This window comes from Phocoena phocoena, chromosome 7, assembly GCF_963924675.1.
Source record: "Phocoena phocoena chromosome 7, mPhoPho1.1, whole genome shotgun sequence".
NCBI classification, from domain to species: Eukaryota; Metazoa; Chordata; class Mammalia; order Artiodactyla; family Phocoenidae; genus Phocoena; species Phocoena phocoena.
Window position 1 is genome coordinate 52585183 of NC_089225.1, and position 26174 is coordinate 52611356.

Here is a 26174-nt window from a genome sequence, read left to right on the forward strand (position 1 = left end):
ACCTCAAGGAAATGTAATTGTAAAGGGTTAGGGGCAATTATTAAATTTTAAACCTCTATAGAATGTTCAAATTTATACACTTGTTTATATTACTGTGAAATATATGTGACAATAGACATGCACTTTTAAAAAGTTAAACATAATATTGGCAATATAATAGAAAATTAGAATAATTAATTTATCTATGGGTAGAAGCAAAAATTTTCATTGTTCTAAAGTAAAGGTAGGTTAATTGTAGTAGTCCAGCCCATCTACTTCCCCTCTTTTGGTATCAGACTCCATACTTCACACTACAAAGACTGAAATGACCCAGGCTAGACCAAATCTAGTACTGCTTCAGGACCTTGGCCTATTAGATGGGTAATGATGTCTGCTGTAATGAATAAAGCCAAATATCAATGGCTTAATCTACAGAATTTGATTTCTCAATCGCATCACATTACAACCAGTGGGTATCCCTGGTCAGTGGAGGACTTTTCTCCACACAGAGATTCAGGAAACTAGGCTTCTTCAATAATCTCCCAAGCCTTTAAAATACTCTGGATCCAGCTGATGGAAACAGGAAGAGATGACATGGAAAAGCACAGCACTTCATAAATATCTTGGTCTGGATGTAATACACATCATTTTCATGCACTTTCCACTGATGAGAAGTATTTGCATATGCTTACTCAGATGCAAGAAAACGTAGTTCTTAGCAGGACAGACATTTCCCCGTGACACCCCTTACTTTGTAAGGGGAGGCACAAACATTTCCCAGTGACACCCCTCACTTTGTAAGGGGAGGCACAAATTTTGGGGCTGTCACTGCAATGCTAATCGAAGACTTTTCTGGCATTTTATAATTGGAGCTGGCAGAGACTCCGTTTATCAAGATGTGACATAGCCTCTTGAAGGAGTCAGTCAAGAGAATGAAGCCAAAAAACAGGTAAGTAGAATTAGACAAGAGAGAAGTTCCGTGACATTCCATCTATTTTTTCTTCTCTGTATTGGTTATACGCTGCTGTATAAAATACATGCCCAAACTTAATGAATTAAAATAACATTTATTATCCCACAGCTTCTGTGGATCAGAAATTCAGAAGTAGCTTAGCGAAACAGTTCTGGCTCACAATTTCTAACGTAATTGAAGTCAGATGTCAACAAGGACTGGAGTTATTTGAAGGCTTGACTGAGGCCAGAGGATTGCTTTTAAATGGCTCACTCACATGGCTGTTGGCAGGAGGCCTCAATTCCTCTATGGCTTTTTCCAGGAAGCCTGTTTCTTGCCACACGTGCCTCTCCATAGTCTGCTTGAGTGTCTTAAAGACATGGCAGCTGATTTCCCCTATCCAAGAGACACAGCAAGGAGGAAATCAAAATGCTTTTATGACCTAGTCTCCAAAAATCACAAACTATCACTTTGCCTTAGTCGATGGAAGAAAGTCACATTAAGGAACTTACGGACATGTTTTTAAAGCCACCACAGTGTCCAACAGTTTTGTTTCACGAAGCAATACATTCCCAATTTTACCTAAACTACTTCAAGCTGGGCATCTCTTATTTGAAAATGAGAGTTCTCACTAATATTGGAATCAAACGGCACATACAGGGCTTCCCTGGTGGTGCAGTGGTTGAGAGTCCACCTGCCGATGCAGGGGACACGGGTTTGTGCCCTGGTCCGGGAGGATCCCACATGCCGCGGAGCGGCTGGGCCTGTGAGCCATGGCCGCTGAGCCTGCGCGTCCGGAGCCTGTGCTCTGCAACGGGAGAGGCCACAACAGTGAGAGGCCCACGTAACACAAAAAAAAAAAAAAAAAAAAGAAAAAGGCACATACAACAAAAGTATTGTACAACCACTTCAGAAAACTCATTGCAGTATCTACCAAAGCTGATTCTATCCACACCCTAAGATCCAACAATTCCATTCCTAGGTATACTTCCAACGTACATGCAAAATATATGTGCTCCAATATACCATATTCAAGAATGTTCATAAAAACTTTATTCATAATATCTAAAACTCAAAAACAACACAAATATCCATCTAAAGTAGAATGGATAAATTATTCAATACCCATTGTGATGGTCAATTTTATGTGTCAACTTGACTGGACCAAGGGCTACCCAGATTAAACATTATTTTTAGGTGTGTCTGTGAGGGTGTTTCTGGATGAGATTAGCATTTGAACTGGTGGGCTCAGTAAAGTTGACTGCCCTCCCCAATGTGGGTGGGCATTATCCAGTTCATGGAGGGCCTTAATAGAACAAGAAGGCACAGGAAGGAGGAATTCACCCCTTCTGCTTCCTGCCTGGCTGCTTAAGCTGGGATATTGGTCTTCCGCCCTTGAACTGAGATTTTCACCATCAGCTCCCCTGGATCTGGAACTTGGACTGGAATTATACCACCAGCTTTCCAGGGTCTCTAGCTTGCAGACAGCAGATTGTGAGACTTTTCAGCCCTCATAATCACGTGAGCCAATTCTTCATAATAATTCTCTTCCTATTTATATCCTATTCCTTCTGTTTCTTTGGAGAACCCCAACTAATACACACATATAATGGAGTACTATACGGACATTAGAAATAACAAACTATTGTTGCACGCAGCAATATTGATAATCTCACAAACACAACGTTGAGCAAAAAAGCCAGTCACAAATGAATATATATGCATAATTCCATTTATATAAGTTTCTAAAACAGACAAAACTAATATATGCTGATGGAGCTCCAAATAGAAATTATCTTTGATAGGGGTGGGGTGATAGCATTATGGGGTGGGGGTATGAGGGGTGCTTCCGGGATGCTGATATTGCTCTATGTCTTAATCTAGTGGAGGTTACACCTGTATGTTCACTTTGTAAAAATGTATGAAGCTATACTTACGGTTTATGAATATATGTTAAACTTTAATTTTAAAATCCTACCCTTAAAAAAGGCATACAAAGTAAGTTAAGGTGTAACTGAAGTCACCCCTTGAAACCCCGTTTTGATGATTATAAAATTTTTTTCTTTAAATCTGTTAATAAAAGTGATTCTAACAGTTCACCTACAAGTGCGAGTCTATATGTATTTCAAAATACTAGCAACATCACAGCAAATCTTGTGTGCTTATAGTTCAAAATGGTCACATAAACTAATTATGCAAATAACTATCTTTTTTAAAAAATAAATTTATTTATTTTATTTTTGGCTGTGTTGGGTCTTCGTTGCTGAGCACGGGCTTTCTCTAGTTGCAGCGAGCAGGGACTACTCTTCGTTGTGGTACACAGGCTTCTCATTGCAGTGGTTTCTCTCGTTGTGGAGCATGGGCTCTAGGTGCGTGGGCTTCAGTAGTTGTGGCACACGGGCTCAGTAGTTGTGGCTCACAGGCTTCAGAGCGCAGGCTCAGTAGTTGTGGCATATGCCAATATTACATTTCTCAGTACCTTGTAATTGGGTTTGGCCCTGTCTTATTTCTGGACACATGTCAATATTACATTTCTCAGTACCCTGTAATTGGGTTTGGCCCTGCAATTAAGTTTTTGTTGATGGAATTAGAGGCAAAGTGGCATGTATTACTTCCTTGTTTAGGCCTTAAGACATAACCTCTTTCCTTCCTGCCGCCTGAAACCAGCAATACACTCTAATCATGCAATGTCAAGGACCTGGAGCATATTGGAATTATATATAAGGAACTCAAGGTCCTGACTGACTATATGGAGTAAAGCTGCCCTCTGATCTGGCCCTCTCACCTCAGATCTATTATGTAAGAGAGAAATAAATCCTTTGTTCTTTAAGCCACCAAATTAACGTAGATAATAATACTTCCTGTTACTTGCAAACTCTTCCTTCTTGGAACAATAAATCCATGTCAAATCTATTTGGGAAAGTTTTGGATTTCACAGACCAATGAAATTTCAACATGTTTGAGACCCAGCAAAGCATGCCAATTTTTCGTTTGTCCAAGTAAGGACATCTAGAGAAAGAAAACAACTATCACATTCTATAACCATCTGAGAAAAGGTGATATGCTTAATTAAAATGAACAAAACAACTTATTTGGCCGTGCCACATGGCTTATGGGATTTTAGTTCCCCAACCAGGGATTGAACCTGGGGCCCCAGCAGTGAGAGTGCTGAGTCCTAACCATTGGACCACCAGGGAATTCCCCCCAAAACAACTCTTCTTAAGAAAAGAGCAGTGAAAACTTTGTTATAGTTCAGCACCAGCCACCAGTCCTTGAATAGACATTTGTAATGCTGCTTCAAAACTTCTTTCAAGAATCTCCTAAAATCTGACCATTTATAATGTATACTATATCTAAGTACTTATTAATATTTTACTGTTAAATAATTCTTCAGTCACTTCATATGAAAGTCTATCTCTCTAGCAAGATAGTATATCCTAGAACAAGATTAGTAACGTCACCTTTGTACACTTCAAAATGTTAACTATGGTATAATCTGTAATATATCCTCAAAGATGTCTCTGACTGAATGGGTGAGAAAGAGGGAGAATACACCAATGTCACAGCAATGCCACACATTACCTCTACCAGTAAGTAGAAATCTAAAAAGTAAATCTGTATATCATAGCTAAATAAAAATATATTCTGAACAAACAAAAGTCAAACAAACCAACTATCTTAATAGAGTGCTCAGTATAAATCGGATTTTTAAAGGTATTGTAGAATTGCCCTCCTCACTGCAAAGTGTAAATTCATACAACCTCTGAACTGTTCAAAGAGGAGTATGCTGCTCCTCCCCTGCAATGAAGGCAATGGCTTAAAAGTGGCAGGGATTGTCCTCTCAGTTTTACAGCTAATAAAATTGGTGAAGATGCTTAAGAGTACCACATGCCCAACTGCTGTTGATAATTACTAATTTACCTCAGGTAAATGAGTGAAAAATTTAAATGATTGTAACTTAACGTTCTTTTCATACAGTAATAAAATCTAAGTCCTCTTAGCTGTTTCCTTTAAAACTCACTCACCCCATATCTCCACAATGATTGCCGCCAACTCCCCTGAATAGCAGGGGGAATTAATTCTAAAAATCTAGGGATTCTTAGGCTGTTAAAACAATTAAATAACAATATATGTCCCAAAATAGTGGTCTCCCCTGGAGAACTGGATTTGCAGTCAAAGCCTTGCTCTGGTATTTAGGAACAGTGTGTCTGGGAGAGAGGCACTTATCTTCCCTGAGCCTCAATTTCTTTATCTGTGAAACAAGGATAATAATCTGTATCATGGGGCTGCTGTGAGAATATTTAAAAACGACAACAAAGAGCGTCAATGCCCTTTATAATTTCTTCCTTTTGTCAAATAGCACTTTGTTCATCTGTTTTTTAGAACTTGTGTCATAGCGTTAACTGGAAGCTGACCTGGAAGCTCCTTGAAGGTAGGGTCTCCTTCCCAGTACCCTGGCAGAGGATCAATAAATGTTTATTAAGTGAAGCACTTCATTTCACGAACGACATGGCGGTTTCAAACGCTCTCAATCAACTCACACAGAAAGCATTAAGTTACCTATAAACCAGGCATTTAACAGACACCAACATCCTAGAACTCCGGGGAGGGTGAGATGACGCGATCGACGGAGCACCCGAAGATGCGGTCCGCCGCGCCGTGACGTACTTCCGGCGCGACGCTTTCCCTCCACGCCGGGACTGGGGGGAGGGAGGCGGTCATTGGCCTTAGCGCCTTTTCTGGCGGCGGTAGATTTGAAGCGATTTAAAGGACTGGACCCCGGGAAGAGGAGAGTGTACTAGTGCAAGTAGGTGGCACGGGGCCCGTGTTGTTTCGGTGGCGTCCTTTGCAGCAGTGCCGGGGTACGAGAGCGGGAAGGGCCCGAGGAGAGGGGCGGAGCCGACGCGATAGGCCCAGACCGACTTTACCGCCTCCCCTCGAGGTATCGGGGCTGCCAGGTGCCAGAGGCGGCCCCCAAAGATCGTGACGCTAGCTTTGCAGCTCTTGCGGCTGCAGAGGCCTTCTAACCGTGCCTCACGGGCCTGGGAAACGGCCTTCCCCCTGCCCGCCCCCGCCCCCGCCCTCTCCACTCGGGCGCACACCTCCCTCCCTGACGCATTTTGCCGCACAAGCTGTAATATGGCGGCAGCGATGGTGGCCTGAACTCTAGGGAGCCGGGGTGATTTTGATGCTTCAAAATCGTAAGACTAAGCACGAATGCGGGGTAGGTGGGAGGATAGGTGGGGAAGTGGGACGCGTTACCTGCCGTCCTGTCAGATTAGGGTTGGAGAGTGGCAGGCGAGGAGCCAGGATCTCAGGGTTTAAGATTAGGCTAGGCTTTCCCCCTACTCCGACCTTTTCCTCTCACAGCCGGTTATCGTGCGTGGTGAAGTGACACAGGCCACTTAGTTCTCCTGAAACTCAAATCCAGGCTCTTCCCTTCTCATCCCAGAGCTGACTCCAAGTTCTCCCACGGTTCCGAGGAGCTGTGAGCAGTGCAGGCCTTTTAGCAGGAGATAGTTACTGTTTTGGAGGAGGGTGATGGCTTCGGAGCTCCATATGCCTTGGGGGAAGTGTGCGAATTTGCTTCGTCTTTAGTCTTTTAAGGTGTTGAATCGAGGTCTGCGGGAATGGAAAACTCCCAGTCGTTTTGCAAATGTTACGAAAGCACCATTTTGTGCATTGATTTTAATTTCTTCCCACAACAGTACTTTATGCAGGACCAAGTTTTTGCAATGGTGATCAGAAATACAACCAAGGAACAATTAAGTGTTTTGGAAATTAGGGGGTACGTTAATTTTCAGTAGCTTAAAACCAGATAGAAAAGTATGTGAGTCTTTGGATTACCGTTTGGCAAAGAATGGCCAGTAATTTCCCGGTTTGTATAGACGATGGAGAGGGGGTGTGTAAACATTTTCTGAAATCGAGGTATAAAATCCAGAAAAGGCACAGATATCTAGAATGGCTGTTTCTCTCATTCATATTTTTTATGCATCTGAAAATTTACCCATTTTATCTTCCGCTCCTCCTTTTTTTAGTTTAACCATTTGAGATGGGATTATTTCTATGAGAAATTACATACTTCGGTTTTAAACAGAGCTCATTTTACATTAACGTTTTCTAATTTATGATTCAGGATTGTTGGTGTCCTGAGATCCTAATGGGTCTTGTCTTGTAGTAGGATTCTGTGCTTTTTTCGTTTTGTTTTTTAACTTTGTTTACTTTTTTAAGGTTTTTGTCTTTGCAGGCTCTTGTCTTCCCCTGTTGTCAGGGGTGTACAAATATACAAACTTCCTAGGTCAGAAACTTTGGATTTGTTTCTGGCCCAGCTATCTTTCTGAACCTCAGTTTTATTTCATCTATAAAATGATATTTGATTTCAGACTATCGTCAGCTGTGGGCTTCAAACATAAATATTCAGGGTTGCTAAAATTCTGTGTAAAAGAACTCCGCAGTTCTCGAATGAGTGAAGTGAAGAGCATACATTACATTTATTGTGACTTGTTAAAGGCCTTTGATTTTTCGTGCTTGTTATTGTGGTCTTGCAGTATCGGTGGCCTCTAAGTAAAGTCTTTGTCCTTTTGATATTTTGCATATTTTAAATTAGATTTCGTATCAGGCAGCATCCATTCTCTATGCAAAGGGAAATTGGTAGCCTTCATAGTAGGATGAACTAGTTCTATTAGTTATCAGGACACCATCTACAATGAATTCTTCAAATGTTGCTCTTTTAAGAAATACATGTTGATTTTTTCCGTTGTTTTATTTGTAGGATATTTCAACAGAATTATAATGTATTTATTTTCTGTATCCTGATGTACTAAGGTGTCTTGTTCTATGTAGTTGGAATCCATAGATAATTAATTCAAGTGATTTGAAGAGTTTGTTGCAAATCTCACTGCTATGTAGTGGTATTGTTCTTTTCTTTTTCTTTAATATTAGCACCAAGTTTCAGTTTTCATTTGATTAAGTGTCAATAGTTTTGACCTGGTTTAATGCATATATGGTCTCCATAAGAACTCAGTATATTTTTATTTCCGTAGGGCAAATCTTGCATCTTGAAATTTACTACAGGCAGTATTATAAATACTCAGAGAAAACTGCTGTAACTGGGACTGTGTACTTTTAGTGCCAGACAGGAAATCTTTTGCACTTTGTTTTAGTTTGAGTAGTGGCTTAAAATGATTACCAACTTGTCTTGAAATTTAAATACATCATACTTATAAATATAGATATCAATTTTTGGTATTAAAATGGTTATTTTTAAAACATGAATGATTCCTTAACTTACTGATTTTTAACTTGCATGAAGCCTGGTGGTTTATATATTAAGCTACTGTTAATTGTGCATAAAGTTTAGCTTAAGGTTTATTCATAATTAAATCATTGCATTGTGGTCATATGGCGAAAAGTAAAATTATGTAAGCCATTATCTGGAATATTTGTGAATAAGCTAGTTTCTACAGTGAAGCTGTAGTCTTAACCAGAAAACTCTTGCTTTTTTTTCCGCTTGTGACTTTGAGCCAGTCACTTCAGCTCTCTAATCCTCTTGTTGTCAGTGTATAAAATCAGAAGATTGGACTAGATTATCTATTTCCTTCAAACTTCAAAAGTGTGTAATTTTTTATTTAGGAGTTACTGGATTGAATAACATTGCTAGTATGGTGTGATTCTATCTCTGAAGACAGTGGGATAAATTTATCATTATAAGAGTTTAGATAATTGCAGGTAAAATATTAATATTAGGAGAGATTTCCCAGTTAGTATATGCTTTTTAGTTTGGTACTAACATAGTTGTACTATGTTTTTATGTCTCTCGGGTTGTATGTGCAAAAAGTTATTTAACACCGAACGTGGCAACATTACAGCTTTTCTCTTTAAGTTTTCTGAAGGATTTAAGAATTTAGTAAGTGCCTATACACTGTTAATTATGTTTTTACCAGGGCCGAGGTTTGTGACTGTCAGAGACACTAAGGGAAGGGGAACTGTGCAGAAGATCATAGTTGCCTTTTTCTGACACCTCAGAACGTTAACTTGTTTGTACTTAATTCGCTAGCAATCTGGCATTCGTAAACGTATTTATATGTTTTTTAAGCAATCCTTTTTTTTTTTTTTTTTTTTTTTTTCCTGTACGTGGGCCTCTCACTGTTGTGGCCTCTCCCGTTGCGGAGCACAGGCTCCAGACGCTCAGGCTCAGCGGCCATGGCTCACAGGCCCAGCCGCTCTGCGGCATGTGGGATCTTCCCGGACCGGGTCACGAACCCGTGTCCCCTGCATCGGCAGGCGGACTCCCAACCACTGCGCCACCAGGGAAGCCCTAAGCAATCCATTTTTATTTCTCATTTGATCTCTGTGAATTACATTAAGGTAGGGTAAAGAATGAATGTAAAATGTGAATGTTAGATTGCCATCTTTGAAAGTAATCTTCAAGATCTGCTATAGTTTTAGTTAAACTTAATATGATTGCACTTAGAGGTGGAAGACTTATATGAAAATTGTTACCTTTTTATTAAACTTAAGCAGATGAGAACTTCCCATCTTTGTTTCTTGGTTTTGAACTGAAGATGTTCTCTCTTATAGCGGATTCTGTTTAAAGAAAAAGAAAAGAAAATAGACACTTAATAGAATGCAGCCCTAGAAGGCAGATCTAGAAAACAGGCTCTATTTCAACTGTGGAATAGGCCGAGAAGATTTACTAACTACAGATACGTATTAGCAATACCCCAGGTGAGAAGCAGTACATATGGGAGAAAAGGTACTGGGTAAGAGTCAGCTTCTTCTGCTCATGCTTTAACTCGCATTCTCTTTGGTAATGTAGTCCTGGGCCAGACATTATTCTTGGTGTTGAAGATAGAAAGGATCTGAGTTCAAGGAGTTTACAGACAAGTTTATGATAATGAAAATAAAATTGAACAAATGAGAATCATTTAAACTTTAGAGAGTTGGGGTGAAATTCCCAGAGTGTACTTTGGCTATGTTAAATTTTTAAGGACACTTAGGAATTAGCCAAGGGAATCAGAAATGTCAAAGACCAGCTTGTCATCTTAATAGTTAAAAGTATTTACTGTCTCCTTTTTCGAGACCAGATGCTATGCTGACTCCCTCATACTGTGTGAAACTTCCAGGTAATTCTTTGAATGTAATAAAGTCACTGCATTATTTATTGCCTAATTACAAATACCATGTTCTTTACTATATATTTTAATAATTAGTTGCCTGTGTCCTTCTCCTGCCCCCGCCCAATCCTTCATGTTACTTTAGGGTGAATATGGAAATTATTTTATGTATGAAACTACAAGATTAAACTTTTTACTTATGAATTTGTTACATCTCTGATATATTTATGAAATACATTTGTTGCAGAAGTTTATACATCCTAGCATTTAATATTTTGAAATTTTGTTACATTATAGTTGACACACAAAAATGACTGGTAGTGTTGATAAACATTTAAAACAACATATTGTAATTCTATCTGGTTAGAAGAAAGTGGAAGAATATACATAAAAGTGTTAAAAGTCAGGATTTTATGCATTTTTGTGTACTCTTTTTTCAGTGAGCTTATTAACTTTGCTGATTATCTTTAAAAGTATTTTCATTATAAATAAAGTAGATGATATTAAGTATGAAATACTTAGAGAGTCAGGCAGGTGAGGTGAATGCAAGAGGTCAAGTAGATGATAAATGGTAACGGCTAACATGCAATAGTGGAAACTAGGTCGAACTGGAACATACATACCTCATCTAAAGGGGCACACTATGCTGATTGCTGTACAGGAGTGGGGCATGTTGCTACATATGGTGATTTTTTTTTTTTAAAGAAAAATTTATATCTGCATTTTATAAAACAGCTGCAACTCATTTAGATTAAACAACTTTGCAGTGAACAGTTCGCCTGCAGACTACTGCTCTGAAAGCTGTCTTTATGTACTATCCTTAGGAAATTCATGACTTATTTTATTGAAAATTGCATAGACTTGAAAATTGCATAGGCTTGACTTTTTTCCCTGAATTGTATTTTTGATATCTCTCAGTATTTTCTCTTTACTCTTTCTTGAAAAAAAAAAAGAAAGAAAAATTGACCAGATGTTTGTCTTGTGTTTGATTTTAGATATTGTAATACCAGGAAATAATAAAGAGGAAATACTGTGTCCTGTTTCTGATTAGATAAAATTTGATTTCAGTAATGTTAGAGACATAGCATCGAGCCATCTTTTGTGTCACCATTGTTCTTCATTAGCTACTAATATTAGAACATTTACATACTCAAGATATTTGTACAGTGCTTTTAATAATAATATGCTGTCTTTCATCTTTCTTAAACTTAAGGCATATTTGATTTGTTATTTCAAGCAACCATTTAAATCTATTTCTATGAAAAGTACAGTATCCCCACATGGTATAACCTAAATATATATTATAACCACACACAGACATGTATATTATAATCTTAGAAAATTATATGTACATTTTCTATTCTATTATGAATTTTTTATTTATAACAGCAGCTATGTTTGTTAAAGAAAGTAGAAAGAAGTACAGTGAGGCAAAAACACTCTCCAGTCTTAAAACCAAACACCGTAGTGATTATTTCCTTTCAATCTTCCTTTTTTTTTTTTTTTTTTTTTTTTCTTTTTGGCTGCGTTGGGTCTTCCTTGCTGTGCACGGGCTTTTCTCTAGTTGCAGCAAGTGGGGGCTACCCTTTGATGTGCTGCGCAGGCTTCTCATTTTGCGGTGGCTTCTCTTGTTGCGGAGCACAGGCTCTGGGTGCACGGGCTTCAGTAGTTGTGGCTCATGGCCTCTAGAGCTTAGGCTCAGTAGTTGTGGTTCACGGGCTTAGTTGTTCCACAGCATGTGGGATCTTCCCGGACCAGAGCTCGAACCCATGTCCCCTGCATTGGCAGGCGGATTCTGAACCACTGTGCCGCCAGGGGAGTCCTCCTTTCAATTTTTTTTTTTTTTGTAAATCTTTGAATTTCAGGGTTAGGAGTAGTTTATAATTATTATTATAATAATATTGCATATACTGTTGTTTATCTTGATTATTTTTAACAAATTATGAGCATTTTCCAAATTATTAATCTTTGTAAGCATTGCTTCCATAACTATGATATTTTGTTCAACTAGAGACCATAATGTAACCATTTGTCATAATATTGAATAGATTACTTGTGATAGTATATTACTGAAAGGAGCACTAAGATGGCCAACTTTACACATGAAGGCTTTCTAAATTTAAGATAGTTCCTTACAGTAGATTCCTAGCAATTGGATTTTTTAAGGTATAAACCAGTTTAAGGTATAAAAACTTAAGAGGTTCACATATGTTTCCAGAGGAGTTGCTTACTATATTGGGAATTCTTCTTTTAAAATATCTTTGCTATTTTAATAGGCAGAAAATTATCTCATTTTATTAGTATTTCTTTAAAAATATTTTTCCTGCTTATAAAATTAGTACCTGTTTGTTGAAGAAAATTTGGAAAACAGAAATACATAAATATTACCCTTAAATTCATGGCTCAGGTATTATCAATGTTAATATTTTGGTGTAAATCCTTTTTTTTTTTAAGATGTAATTGACATATAACTTTATATTTGTTTCAGATGTACAGCATGCTCACTTATTAAATGTATACATTGCAAAATGATCACAGTAAGTCTAGTTAACATTCATCACCTCACATACTTAGAAAATTTTTTTTCTTGTGATGAGAAGATTGTCTTTAGCAACTTTCAAATATGCAGCACGATATTACTAGCCATGCTGTACATTACATTCTCAGTACTTTATATGTTCAGGTTTTGGATTTTTTTTAAGATTCCATGTGTAAGTGAGATTGTACAGTATTTGTCTTTCTCTGTCTGATTTATTTCACTTAACATAATGCCCCCAAGGCCCATCCATGTTGTCACAAGTGGGAGGATTTTTTTCTTTTTTGTGACTGAATAATACTTCCTCTGTGTATGTGTGTGTGTCACACATTTGGAGTTTGTTTTCAAGAACATAGTAAATAGGAAATCAACTATAACTGTAAACAATTCAGTATGTTTTGGGCAGTGCTATCTATACTCATTTTGTAAGAATAAAAATCTCTACCTGAGATATGTGGCTAAACAAATAACTTTAGAAGGTTTTTTTTGGAGGAAAATAAATAAATCACTAAACTTCCTCTTCTCTTCTTCTACCTTCAAAAGTAGAGAATTTAAGAAGGCCTGTAAAAGTTATTTAGAAGATAAAAGATAATCAGGTACTAAGTAGTAATTTAATATTTCTCTTTAAGATAGGATAGTTTCCTCAGATTTATGGATTCAGTGTATTCTCAACTTCAAATGTGCATGAGTTGAAATTCTATACAAAAAAACTTAATGCAGCAAACTTGGCAAGATTTTAAAATTACTAAGTTTTGTTTTGTTTTATTGTTTTCAGGAAGTCTATGTCTGTAGTCTCCTGGAGGATTGAAAGGCATCTTTTTTGCTTTATTTCATGTGAAACAAATTTTTAGTATATATATTGTATCTTTTAGAAATAAAAAATGGAGGAAGTTGTGAGAAAATGGTATTTCCCCCCCTTTCCATGCAATAAAGAATAAATACATAGAATTTGTATTTTTCAAATTGTTGGTAATTTGGGCAAAGTCTTCCATGCTTTTATTGTTGAGTATTCTGACTTGTGGTTTGTGGTATGTGTAAAATTGATAGGAATGGTGGTAGTTATATGAACCTATATGTGTGATAAAATTGTGTAGAACTAAATAAATATACACACAAATGAGTACAGGTAGAACTGGGGAAATGTGAAGTGTATAAGCATTGTTATGCTTTTATGCTACAGTTGTGCTATTATACCATAGTTTTGTAAAATGTTACCATTGGGGAAACATGTATCTATGTATTATTTCCTATAACTGAATCTAAAATTGTCTCAATAAAAATTTCACTGGATTTAAAATATCATTCACTGCTTACTGAGCTACCAGCCTAGATACTATAATTTTCAGAAACGCATAAACATTTCAGTTAGTCTCTGTTCTAAACAGATGAAACTATTATTTTTATAGTGCGCCATTTTGGATGCTATTTTGTTTCTTCTGCTTTTCACCTTACCCTGTCATTCTCCTCCAAGTATTACAATTCAAACATTTTAAGTCCTTAAAATAAACGCCTATCAAAAGAATGTCTTGGGGCTTCCCTGGTGGCGCAGTGGTTGAGAGTCCGCCTGCCGATGCAGGGGACACGGGTTCGTGCCCCGGTTCGGGAAAATCCCACATGCCGCGGAGCGGCTGGGCCTGTGAGCCATGGCCGCCGAGCCTGCGCGTCCGGAGCCTGGGCTCCGCAACAGGAGAGGCCACAACAGTGAGAGGCCCGTGTACCGCAAAAAAAAAAAAAAAGAATGTCTTAACTAATAGCCATCTGCTATGTAGATAAAACTTACATAGAGTATCTCACTTACTGATATTTTTTGTGTCTACACTAGTGTATCAGTAAAGGCTATTGTTTATGATCAAAAAATAGCTTTATATGTAAAATGTAATGTATTTTTACTCAGAATGTAAATCTACCATATATTACTATTACTAAAGTATCCCACTTTCTTTCTTCCTTGGGGAATTATTTTTGGCATTTTTGGGGAATTTGAATGTTTTTCTTTTAAAAAGTCCATTTTAATCAAAATTTATTTTGTTTTCTAGGCGCAAAAAGATTGGATCAGCTTGTCCTTGATTTTTCTCTATTTAAAGGTAATCTTCTGCTTAGTTCACTAATCATACAGACTTAATACAATTTTCTGTTTGAGGTGGCAATCTATATTTGGTTGTTAAAATAGAAATTGTGTTATATAATGGCTAGACCTATAATGTCTTTTCTGATTGCCTCACAAGATGCAATCTAATCTCTCAAAGAAAAGAATAATTCATGTGATTTATGTCATGGAAATAAATAATAAAATAAATTCAGACTACATTTTTCATTTATGCTCCACAGAGTTTTGTTTTGTTTTCAGAAATGTATGAAAAATCTTTGCTGTTTTCGTCTGTTTGCCTGAAACTGTATTTTACTCATAGATTGAAGTATTGAAGCCATGGGAATAAAGGTTCAGCGTCCTCGATGTTTTTTTGACATCGCCATTAATAATCAACCTGGTAAGGAAATTAATGTCCCTATTTAACATTTATATATAAGTACTTAATATTTTAAGTTAGTAAAGAAATTTAAACCAACTACCTTCTTTTTTAGCTGGAAGAGTTGTCTTTGAATTATTTTCTGATGTGTGCCCCAAAACATGCGAGAACTTTCGTTGTCTTTGTACAGGTTTGTTGACATTTTCACTTGCCGTAATAGTAGTTCCATTTGATTTCAGTTTGCTTTGATTTTTAATTTAACATGTTTTAGATTTTTTCAGGCATGTTATTTCCTTCTCAGCATGCTGACTATGCAACATTTACTAGACATGAAAGTAATTCTTATACATATTAATTGTAATGGGATTGTATCTGAGATTGATTTCTACACTCAGTAGAAAAGCATGGGTGCTTTTTAAATGAATTTTTAAAAAATTCCTGAGGGAAGTTAAAATTCTGTAATTTAAAGAAGTATGTATAGGTCAAGAGAGGTGTATTTTACTGGGCAAAAGCTTTCATCATTAATTTTTTTTTAACTTTTAAATGTTTTATTTATTTTATTTAAATTTTTCTTCTAGTTTTATTGATGTAATTGACATATACTGCTGTATAAGTTTAAGGTGTACAGCATAATGATTTGATTTATTTGCATCATAAAGTGATTATCACAGAAAGTTTAGTGAACATCCATAATCTCATATAGATACAAAATTAAAGAAGTAGTGAAAAGTTTTTTTCTTGTGATTTCATCATGAATTTTGCTTTAATACTACTTCCTTAATTTCTACTTAACAGCCTACTAATTTTTCTTCCTTGTAGGTGAAAAGGGGACAGGGAAATCAACTCAGAAGCCATTACATTATAAAAGTTGTCTCTTTCACAGAGTTGTCAAAGATTTTATGGTTCAAGGTGGTGACTTCAGTGAAGGTAAGACTTTGATTCCCACAAAGAAAATCATATATTTATATTCTTTGTTAAATACATGGATCTCAAAGTTAGACAAGTCTCTAGAAGTACTAGGCCAGTTTTCTTCTCAGCCCACTTAATCTTTGGTCAAACAATTAGAAGTACTGGGAATTCCCTGGTGGTCCAGTGGTTGGGACACGGAGCTTTCAATGCCGAGGGCCTGGGTTCAATCCCTGGTTGGGGAACTGAGATCCTGCAAGCTGTCTGGCGTGGCCAAAAAAAAAAAAATTAGAAGTACTCATAGAAATAGATAAAACGGAGGAAACACATAGGAAAAAATTTCATGTTTGATACATGAATTAATTTCAGAAATTTGCTTCTGGATTAAAAACAAAACACTATTCATCTCTTAGTAGCCTATCATTGTTCATGTTTGATTTTGTCACAGCCAGTAATCCTTTACTACAGTATGGTTTTTACCTCTATTATTGTAAAAACATTGAAACTGTGTTTTTAAAGACACTTTGAGAAGCTACTAGTAATTTCTGTTAAAAGACCTACATAATCATTAGGATCTGAACATTCTTTCTTCTACAGATCTTAATAAACTTTGTTACACTCATACTGTTGTATCATAGAGGAGAGAAAGTAATTTGGGATCTTGTCAGTATTGACTTTTAAGTTAAGGTCTTATAATTTGCTGTGAACGTTTGAGTATTCTTGATTCAAAGTCATTCAAGTACCTACTTTGTAAGAAGCATTGTGTTTAGGTAGGACCTTCGAGGAGATTACTGACTTATCAGTTCTAAGAGTCCCATGTTTTTTCATTCTTAGGAAATGGACGAGGAGGGGAATCCATTTATGGAGGATTTTTTGAAGGTAAAAATGTTTATGTTTAAATTGTTTTTAATGTTTTCTAGTATTCATTGAATTTTCTTTCTTGAATCAATAAGATTATTGATATACTAATATCCAACTACCTTCAACTAAACGAAGTTAATTTTCTTGTGAAAAATGTTATGTGATAGACTTTTTATAAAGGTAGGATTTTTTTGTGATTAGTACATTCGTACATTATATTACTTGAAGGGTTTCAGTGATCTGTAATAAACTTTTAGAATTATAGTGCTAGAATAGGAACTTCCATAGCTTGATCTTAATCTTTATTAAAAGAGATTCAGCTATATTTCTTAGTGACAATATCAACATTTTTGTGCATCCATTTTTCTATGAAGATTTTTTTTTAATCTTCAATATTCTGAATTTGGCTGTAATGTTTTTCCCAAATTTAAGTTTTCTGTCTGGAATTTTTTATTAATGTGAAGATCATTTGGAAGACTATAAACATGTGATTGTGGAATTAATTTCATATTTCCCGTCTTTCACTTTTCGGAGTCAGTGAAATTTTGTTTCACTTTCCACCTGCTTTTTTCCAATTCTAATCCAAGATTCGAAGGCAATCTGCTCTTTCTACCATGGCAGATATTAAGTTTAATGAGTGCCTCTCTGTGCTAAGAATAATATTGAAAGGGGGTTGATAAAGTATTTGGATTTTATAGCAAGGGATTGAAAATCAGAAATATTTTAATCTGAAAAGATGGAGGAAATTGGTTAATATTGGATTTCTCTTCTTTTAACCTTTTATCTGAATTTTGTCTGACACTAAAGAGCACATGATATGAACACAAGATATGAAGAAGAATGAAAATGAATTTTGGGGGGAGTTACACCTATAACTGAAAACTTTGCTTCTCTATAGATGAGAGTTTTGCTGTTAAACACAACAAAGAATTTCTCTTGTCAATGGCCAACAGAGGGAAGGATACAAACGGCTCACAGTTCTTCATGTAAGAATTTATGATCTGATGATTTAAAATATCACTTTTTTGGTGTGTCGTTTCTCTGTGTGCCTGCCACTGATCACTAATAAATAGGAGAGGGACGTATGAGGGAGAGAATTTTTGAAGGAGGAAGAACAAAGAATTGTTGAAAGGGGAGTTGAATTGTACTGCTAAAGTTTTCAAAAGATGAAGACTTTTGTCAAGAGGACTCAGGAGCCAGCTTGAAGGGGTGGCATTCCGCCTGGCCAAATTAGGACAAGTTGAGCATTGATTATCTTGAAAATAAATAATGATATTATCAAATAAAATGGAAATCCAGGAGTCCATTCAGATATAAATAATAAATGAATAAATAACAAGGGAGAAAGAAAAACTGTTCCTTAGTAGAATGCAACTAATAAATGTAAAAGGAATTATAGAGTTAGAAATGTCCCTGTTTTGCAGTCATCTCAGTAACATTGATTCAGGAAAGAATTACCTATGGATGGTAAATTTATAGGGTAAGTTTAACAAGGAACAGGATGTTTGCATTGAGTATCTCTTCGTAAATTACTTAATTATAAAGAGTAAAATACAGTTGTTCCTCATTATTCAAAGATTCTGTATTTGTGAATTTGCCTACTCACTAAATTTATTTGTCACCCAAAGTCAATAGTGCTAATGTTTTCCAATTCTGACTACAAAAAAATTGTTACCAGGGCTCTTGTCAGCAATTCATACTTTTTATCACGTCCCATGGGTAAAGATTTGCTCTCCTCTTCAATAACTGTAAACTCTTCTGGTCTCAGAAGAACTTAATCTGTCAGCATCATGTGGATTATTCTTGTGTTTTCTGTTCCACATTTGTAACTCCCTTCTTCAACAGTGAGAAATCTCCCTCCGAGTGTGTTCAAAATTTCTACTCATTTGTTGAATCCTATATTTAAAAATTGCCATCCTATACCACTGTGAAGAGTAACCTACTAACTAGAGTTCACTATTTATTTATAGCAATTTTTGATTTTACAGTGAGGGTATGTAGTTAAATTATGTTTAAAAATGACTTGGATTAGTACTTTTTAGTGTAAATTTTGTGTGGTTTTGTGACTCAAAATATGTTAAATTCATTTCCGATTATATTTCATTTGTTCTCCCTCTCACGTTGATTTATTTCTTGCCTTTTTTTTTTAAGCTTTTAAAACATTAACATGATTCCAAGAGTCAAAGCAAAGAGAATACTTCTGAAGTATCACTCCCACCTAACTCTTCATTCCATTCCCATTCCCCCATTTTTTTACCTTTTTTTTTTCCACCACCTATCCATATTAGTAACCAACCTCATTAGTTTCTGGTTTATTTTTCTGTATATCTTTTTACAAGCATAAGCACAGATATATATTTTTTTCTTATTTTCCCTTTTTTCTTACACAATAGATAGCATACTGTATATGTTTTTTTCTTTTCACTTAATGATATAACCTAGAAATCACTGCATATCAGTTCATAGAGATCTTTCTCATTTTTTTTCCCCACAGATGTATAGTAGTCTGTTGTGTGTATATACTGCAGTTTATTCAGCCAATTGCCTATATACAGGTGTTTCTGATTTTTAAATGAAAACAACTTGTATCACATTTGTTGTAGGAAAATTAGAACACACAGATTAAAAGAAGAAAAACAATCCTATCCCCAGAGCATCTTTACATGCAATAAAAATACAGGTAGATAGTTGCATATAGTCTGTAATCAACTTTTGGATGTAATATAAATTTCTTTGTACATCACTAAATATGAATTAACATGTTAATCCATTGTTTGAATGTACTGTGGTTTTATTTATTTAATCTTAGTTTTGAACATTTGGTTTGCTTCTTGTTTTCAAACTGCTACAGTGAACGTTGTTGTATCTATTGTTTGATGTATTTTTTAATTCTTTTATGTAAGTTGCTAAATTTTACTTAGTGAAATGTTTACATATTTTTAAGACTATCCATATATATTGCTACATTGACTTCCAAAAGGAAGTGTGTAGTTTACTCTAGAGCAACAGTATGTAAGTGCCAGTTTCACCAGATCCTCAGCAACAGTGAGTGTTATCATTTATTTTCACTTTTTAAAATAAAATCCCTTCTGTGCTTACCAAAACCCATATGTTAAATTCAAATAACCCTTCATGTATATTCTCAGACTCTTCCAATTGTTGGTTTCTCCTGACCTCTTTCCACTTCTAGATAACTATTCTTTACTACTTCTGTGTTCTGTTTTTTTTTAAAGAAAACAACTTCAGTTTTTAATCTTTTTTTAAATGTTTTATTTTATTGTTTTATATTAATTATATAATATAAAATTTGCCATTTTAACCATTTGTTAACTGCATACCCCACTGGTATTAATTATATTCACAGTGCTCTGCAGCTACCACCACTATTTCCAAAACTATTTCATCATTCCAGAGAGTAGCCATTTTCCCTTTCCCTCAGCCCCTGGTAACCATTATTCTACTTTCTGTCTCTATGAATTTGCCTATTCTATATATGTAAGTGGAATCATACAATATTTGTCCTTTTGTGTCTAACTTATTTCACTTAGCATGTTTTCAAGGTTCATCCATGTTTTATAGCATGTATGAGAACTTCATTCCTTTTTATGATTGAATATCATTCCATTATATATACATACCACATTTTGTTTATCCATATTCATTTGTTAGTGGGCATTTGGGTTGTTTTCACTTTTTGGCTATTGCGAATAATGCTGCAGTGAACATTGTCATATATATTTGTTTCCCTGTTTTCAGTTCTTTTGGATAGATACCTAGGAATAGAATTTCTGGATCATATGGTAGTTCTATGGTTAGCTCTTTGAGGGACCACCAAACTGTTTTCCACAGTGGCTACATCATTTCACATTCCCACCAGCATTATACAAAGAGTTCTAGTTTTTCCATTCTTATCAACATTTTTTCACCAATCTGAGAGTGACCATGAAAGCAATGCAAGTATTGGTTTAGGGGTTACAAATGAATTCTAGTGAGCAAACCAGTGGACAAATACGTAGTCTGTAAAGTGAGGATTGACTGTATCTTGATGCAAATTATATACACTAAATGTAACACAAATACATATATAGTGTATACCTAAGTTTTTACATTTCTAGGTGGTTTTAGCAAGTTCAGGTGATCATAGCTGTTACAGTGAGAAAACAATAACAGGTTATTAGTTTTTAAAATACGGTGAACTTTTAAAAATACATGTATGTGTTAGAATTTTTTTTAGTGTGTGTTTTAATCAAAAGTTAGCTTAAATTGTGTTCCTTCTTCCAAATTTCTAATGCCTTTTTTGATAAGATTTTTAAAATGACAAATCTTGTACAATGCCCATATTCAGTCTGTTGTACCAGTGTGTCTTCATAGCTACTCAGATAGCAGCTTTCTTAGCTACAAAGCTTTAAGGTTGATGTGGAGAAAAGAAGGACTTTTAAAAATTACTTTTTGCTAATTTTAGGTTTTGTCCAAACTTTAATGCAGATATCTTTCTTCAGTGTGAAGTTTACTTTATGTTAGGGATAACACTCAAATACGCATAGGTCTTAGGCAAGTAATATTAGGGAGTAAAGGCTGCTGGGACAAGAAACTTAATGATTAATCTCTGTATTAGAGAAGGCAGGGATACTCAGCCTGACCAATTATTGCCACATGCCAGGTGCCATGTCCTTCCATGTTTTCAAAAAGGTCTGGAATCTGGATTTTTATATAGAAGTATCCAAATTTTTAAGTCTTGGCAGCTAATTTATAAGCACTACATGGACCATTTCTGTTCGGGTCCAACAGAACATGTATGAGGACATCAGAATATGACCTGGGCTTTAACTGTTGAAAATGTTAAGATTGAAAAACACTGTTGTTAAACCCATAAACTGGTGAAATGGTTTGATAAATTATGATATGCCCAGACAGTAGAATACTGTACAACCGTGGATATTCAATAAGAACCCAGTTACATGCAAGAACATGGATGGATAGAAGTAACACCAAAATGTGAACTTTAATTTCATGTAAGTTTTCAACAGTGTATAGGTATTTCAGAACAAGTTTTTGAAAATGCATTGTCGAAAGCATCTTGCATTTGATTCTATTTAAGGTTAAGGTAAATAAGATTCTATTATGTTAAGATAGCATATATATGATTTCTTTGCTACTTTGTTTCCAATGCAGTTATTTTCTTTTCCTTTTTAGAGATGCTAACTTTGTTTTTCTCTGACTTTGTTTTTATTCTTCTATCTGATGACTTCCAAAAGAACAACAAAACCAACTCCTCATTTAGATGGGTAAAGATTATTTTAATTTATTTTACAACCTACTTTAAATTAATATTAAAATAAGAAGCTTTTATTTAGTCATCTTTACTTGACTCTTTAGGCATCATGTTGTTTTTGGGCAAGTGATTTCTGGTCAAGAAGTTGTGAGAGAGATAGAAAACCAGAAAACAGATGCAGCTAGCAAACCATTTGCTGAGGTGCGGATACTCAGTTGTGGAGAGCTAATTCCCAAATCTAAAGGTAAAAACAAGTATATATTTCTCTTTCTTAAAATCTGTTTGTTTGTTTATTTATTTATTTGGCTGTGTTGCATCTTCGTTGCTGCGTGGGCTTTCTCTAGTTGCAGCTAGCAGGGGGCCTACTCTTCGTTGGGTTGCACGGGCCTCTCATTGCGGTGGCTCCTCTTGTTGCGGAACGGGCTCTAGGCGCACGGGCTTCAGTAGTGGCTCGCAGGCTCTAGAGCGCAGGCTTAGTAGTTGTGGTGCACAGGCTTAGTTGCTCTACGGCATGTGGGATCTTCCCAGACCAGGGCTCGAACCCGTGTCTCCTGCATTGGCAGGCAGATTCTTAAGCACTGTGACACCAGGGAAGTCCCTAAAAGCAAGTATATATTTCTGATAACTCTTACGCACACAAAACAAACACACTGTAATTAGTTGACACGATCTTTACGCTAAAGTGAATATAAATATGAAGTTTTTGTGTTTTTAAATGTATTTTTGTGTTTTTCAAATGTGTTTTATCTTACTTCATACTTTGTTTATTTATCATGGAACTGCTTAACTTTCCTTGAATTATTTGCAGTAATTCATCCATCTGCTTCCACTTTATGTTTTGGGCTTTTTAAAAAGTATAGTTGTCTAGGGCTTGCCTGGTGGCGCAGTGGTTGAGAGTACGCCTGCAGATGCAGGGGACACGGGTTCATGCCCCGGTCCGGGAAGATCCTGCATGCCGCGGAGCGGCTGGGCCCACGAGCCATGGCCATTGAGCCTGCGCGTCCGGAGCCTGTGCTCCGCAACGGGAGAGGCCACAACAGTGAGACGCCCGCGTACTGCAAAAAAAAAAAAAAAAAAGTGTAGTTGTCTAAATAGCATGGTAAATAAATATTCTTCTAGGGAAAGAGACGGTGTGGGGAGGATGACAGTTGAAGAGATTAACATAGACTAATAAACTTCACGGGAATAAATTATTTCCCCTTCATGCACTGCTTAGATTCAGAAGCATCTGGCATGTTTGAGAAACTTCTTTTACTTAGACAAGAACACTTGAAGTTAACACGACTGGTAGTTTGATATATTATCTGAAATGGTAGAACTTGGTCTTTTAAGTATTTTAAGTCTTTGTATTATATAAGAAATATGTAACTGCTATTGTTTATTACAGATATTGAGCCTGACACTCTAAAAGTAATGGGGTGAGATTACCTTCAAATCTGTGTAGAAAGCAATAAAATATTGAATTGACCTAATCTTTCTATTAATCATCCAGGGAATAATAAATAATCTCAGTACTTAGTTATTCATGGTTAGCAAGAGAGTCTCTGTAATCTTTTCTGATCCTCACAAGAACTGTATAATATCAATATTATTTTCCTCATTTTACAGATACAGTCAAGGAGATTAGTATTTACCACATCAGGGAACTAACTAGACCTCAAGCCCAAGTTTGCTGGCTCCAGATCTAGAGCTTTTTCTGTTACATGTTGCTAACTCATTAAGTCTTTAATATTCCTTTCAGAATTGCCCTAAGTAGAACATTCTGTTCTCAAATTTTAGGTATACTGATGTGCTCTGTAATATGCACATTTTATTTTGCTTTTCTTTAGTTCCCCAATCAGAGATTGAACCAGGACCCACAGCAGTGAAAGTGCCGAGTCCTAACCACTGGACATCCAGGGAATTCCCTGGAGAAGGCTTATTTTTAATTTTCTTTCTCTGCATTCCACTTTGATTCTAATGATTTCACTTTCTTCTCTTTTATGTCAAATATATACCTTGTAAACCATCACAGGAATATTGCTGCAGCTCATACTGGGACTGTTTAACTTCTTGTGTTCAAGAGTCTGGCTATCTATCCTTATTTACAAACAGCAGTTATAATGTATGCCTTGTGTTCATGATGATTCATTAAGAATGAAGTGTCGTTGAGTATCTTACCTTTTTTTGAAAAAATAGAAACTAAAAAGCAATCTAAATCTTTGCATATTTTAGACCCTGAATCTTCTGCTATTTAATTCTTCAAAGTGTTGTCAGTACAATTGGAATATTTTGGTTTAAGATATTATTTCTTTCCACATCATCTAGAAAGTATTCATCTTTTATTCTGTAATTAACTGTTTTTTGGCTTTTTTCTTGTGTTTTATAGTCTTCAAGGATCTTGTGTTAGGATCTATTCTCTGCTTATAAAAGTTAAGGATGCTGTGTGGTTTACATATTTAGAAGAGATAATTAAAAAGCTTACATCTTAAACCATAAATGTTATCATAGACTCAAATAAATATGGTATAAAGATTCTTTTGGTACTAAATGGTCAGTGTTTGAATATTTGCTGAAAGGATGAGAAGGTGAATGAATGTCACTCTCTGTATATTATTATGTTTTTATAATATATTTTCACTTGAAGCAATAAATGCTAATTTTGCCCATGCCATTGTGGCCAGGAAGTTGTGCTGAAAGTTGATGTAGTGTTCTAGTGTGTGTTCCTCAGACTCATGCTAAGGAAGTATATCTTGCCCTTATCAGTTTCATCAGTTGGGGAAGATTTGGCCCTTTGTTACTGTCTGCACGGGAGTTACCGAAAGGCCAGATTTGTTTTGAGTCGTACCTTCCATGCCTGCTCTGTTCTGGATCACACTATAGAAAGAGGAAAAGATCTTTATGTTTGAGGTCACACAGTTTGGCACCTGTTACTCTACAGTCCTTCAATTACCATTCAGAACATTGGTCAGAATGGATTTTGTCATGCATCAATAAAATTTCTTTTTTGTGGCAGAGCTGTGTCTTCCATCCAATTTATAAGTTTGATGGCCTTCTTACAATCTTAAATTGGACATAGTCAAAAAGCTTGTGTAACACAGCAGTGTTCATCATCATCATCATCATATTGAAAACCTTGTTTGAGAGATACACACCCCACTTTAAAAATAAATACCGAATCTTTTTTTTTTCTTTTTCTAACTTCCTGAAAGAAAACAAAAAGACTTCTGAAGAAATATGACTGTCTGGGCCCACCTGTAAGTGGTCTTGGTGAGTCTGGGCAATCATCCTGGGCCTTCCCTTTGCTGTTGTGAGATTGGAAATTCTACTTTTTGTGGCTGTTTGAATGTGCCTGAGAAGGTTCAGAGTCAAGGAGAAGATCCTTCCAACAGATGCAGAGGAGGACACAGGAGGCTAATCAAAACTGCAACCCTGTAGAGGCTATCAAGGGGCAGAGTGTAGGATAGAACACAGACCACTACACTGATTAAGGTACTTCCTGGCTTTACAAGAGTTACCATGATCTCAGATCATGCTGGTCTCTTCAGAGTTTCCTGCAGTTGTTAAAGAGAGGTCTGTCCACCTTTGCTATGCAGCATGAGTTGGGGCTGATGATAATATTACAGAGTACATAGAAACACAAGTGCTGAGTTATGGCAGCATGGCAATAAATAAATAGTTATATGAGCAGAAATCTTGTATATATGTGGTAGAAAACATTACCTGGCAGTACAGAAAGAAGAGCACAATAGAGGAAGCAGTTGGTGAGTCTTGTACTCAGGAGACAGTAGAAAAGATCAGACACTCATTTGTATGGTGACAGGATCCCATTTCAGTGTCTTTATCCTGCAATTAAGAGCCATGGTGATAGCACTTTTAAAGGAGAATAGTGGGATGTTAAACTTCGAATCTGTTTAGAGGGGAGACCCAGTATTTTTGAAATGAAAAGAGGTTCATTTGAGGTATAGTTCTCTTCTTTATTTCAAACCTTATTTTGATGATGGCCTTGAAATTTCCTTCAATATAAAGGTTTCACGTGAAATTCATTGGTATAAAATTTATACCTCTCAAAAAACTAGTAAAGCAGCATTTTCTTACCATATGTTTT

General features: G+C 36.0%; 1 protein-coding gene and 1 non-coding gene across 2 annotated transcripts in view; one reads left to right on the forward strand and one right to left on the reverse strand.

Annotated features, from left to right (window-relative positions):
- Positions 1–4055: 4055 nt before the first annotated feature.
- TRNAE-CUC (transfer RNA glutamic acid (anticodon CUC)) lies at positions 4056–4128 on the reverse strand. Its single transcript has one exon. It is a non-coding gene; the product is annotated as a tRNA-Glu (tRNA).
- A 1488-nt stretch (positions 4129–5616) lies between these two features.
- The window catches only part of PPIG (peptidylprolyl isomerase G), a 41237-nt gene continuing 20679 nt past the window's right edge, over positions 5617–26174 (forward strand). The window contains exons 1-9 of the mRNA XM_065880486.1: positions 5617–5738; positions 14620–14667; positions 14992–15069; positions 15164–15238; positions 15868–15975; positions 16789–16833; positions 17714–17801; positions 22071–22100; positions 22192–22331. Coding sequence (XP_065736558.1) covers positions 15009–15069; positions 15164–15238; positions 15868–15975; positions 16789–16833; positions 17714–17801; positions 22071–22100; positions 22192–22331 — 547 coding nt within the window. The 5' untranslated portion in view covers positions 5617–5738; positions 14620–14667; positions 14992–15008. The remainder of the gene's footprint in view (positions 5739–14619; positions 14668–14991; positions 15070–15163; positions 15239–15867; positions 15976–16788; positions 16834–17713; positions 17802–22070; positions 22101–22191; positions 22332–26174) is intronic.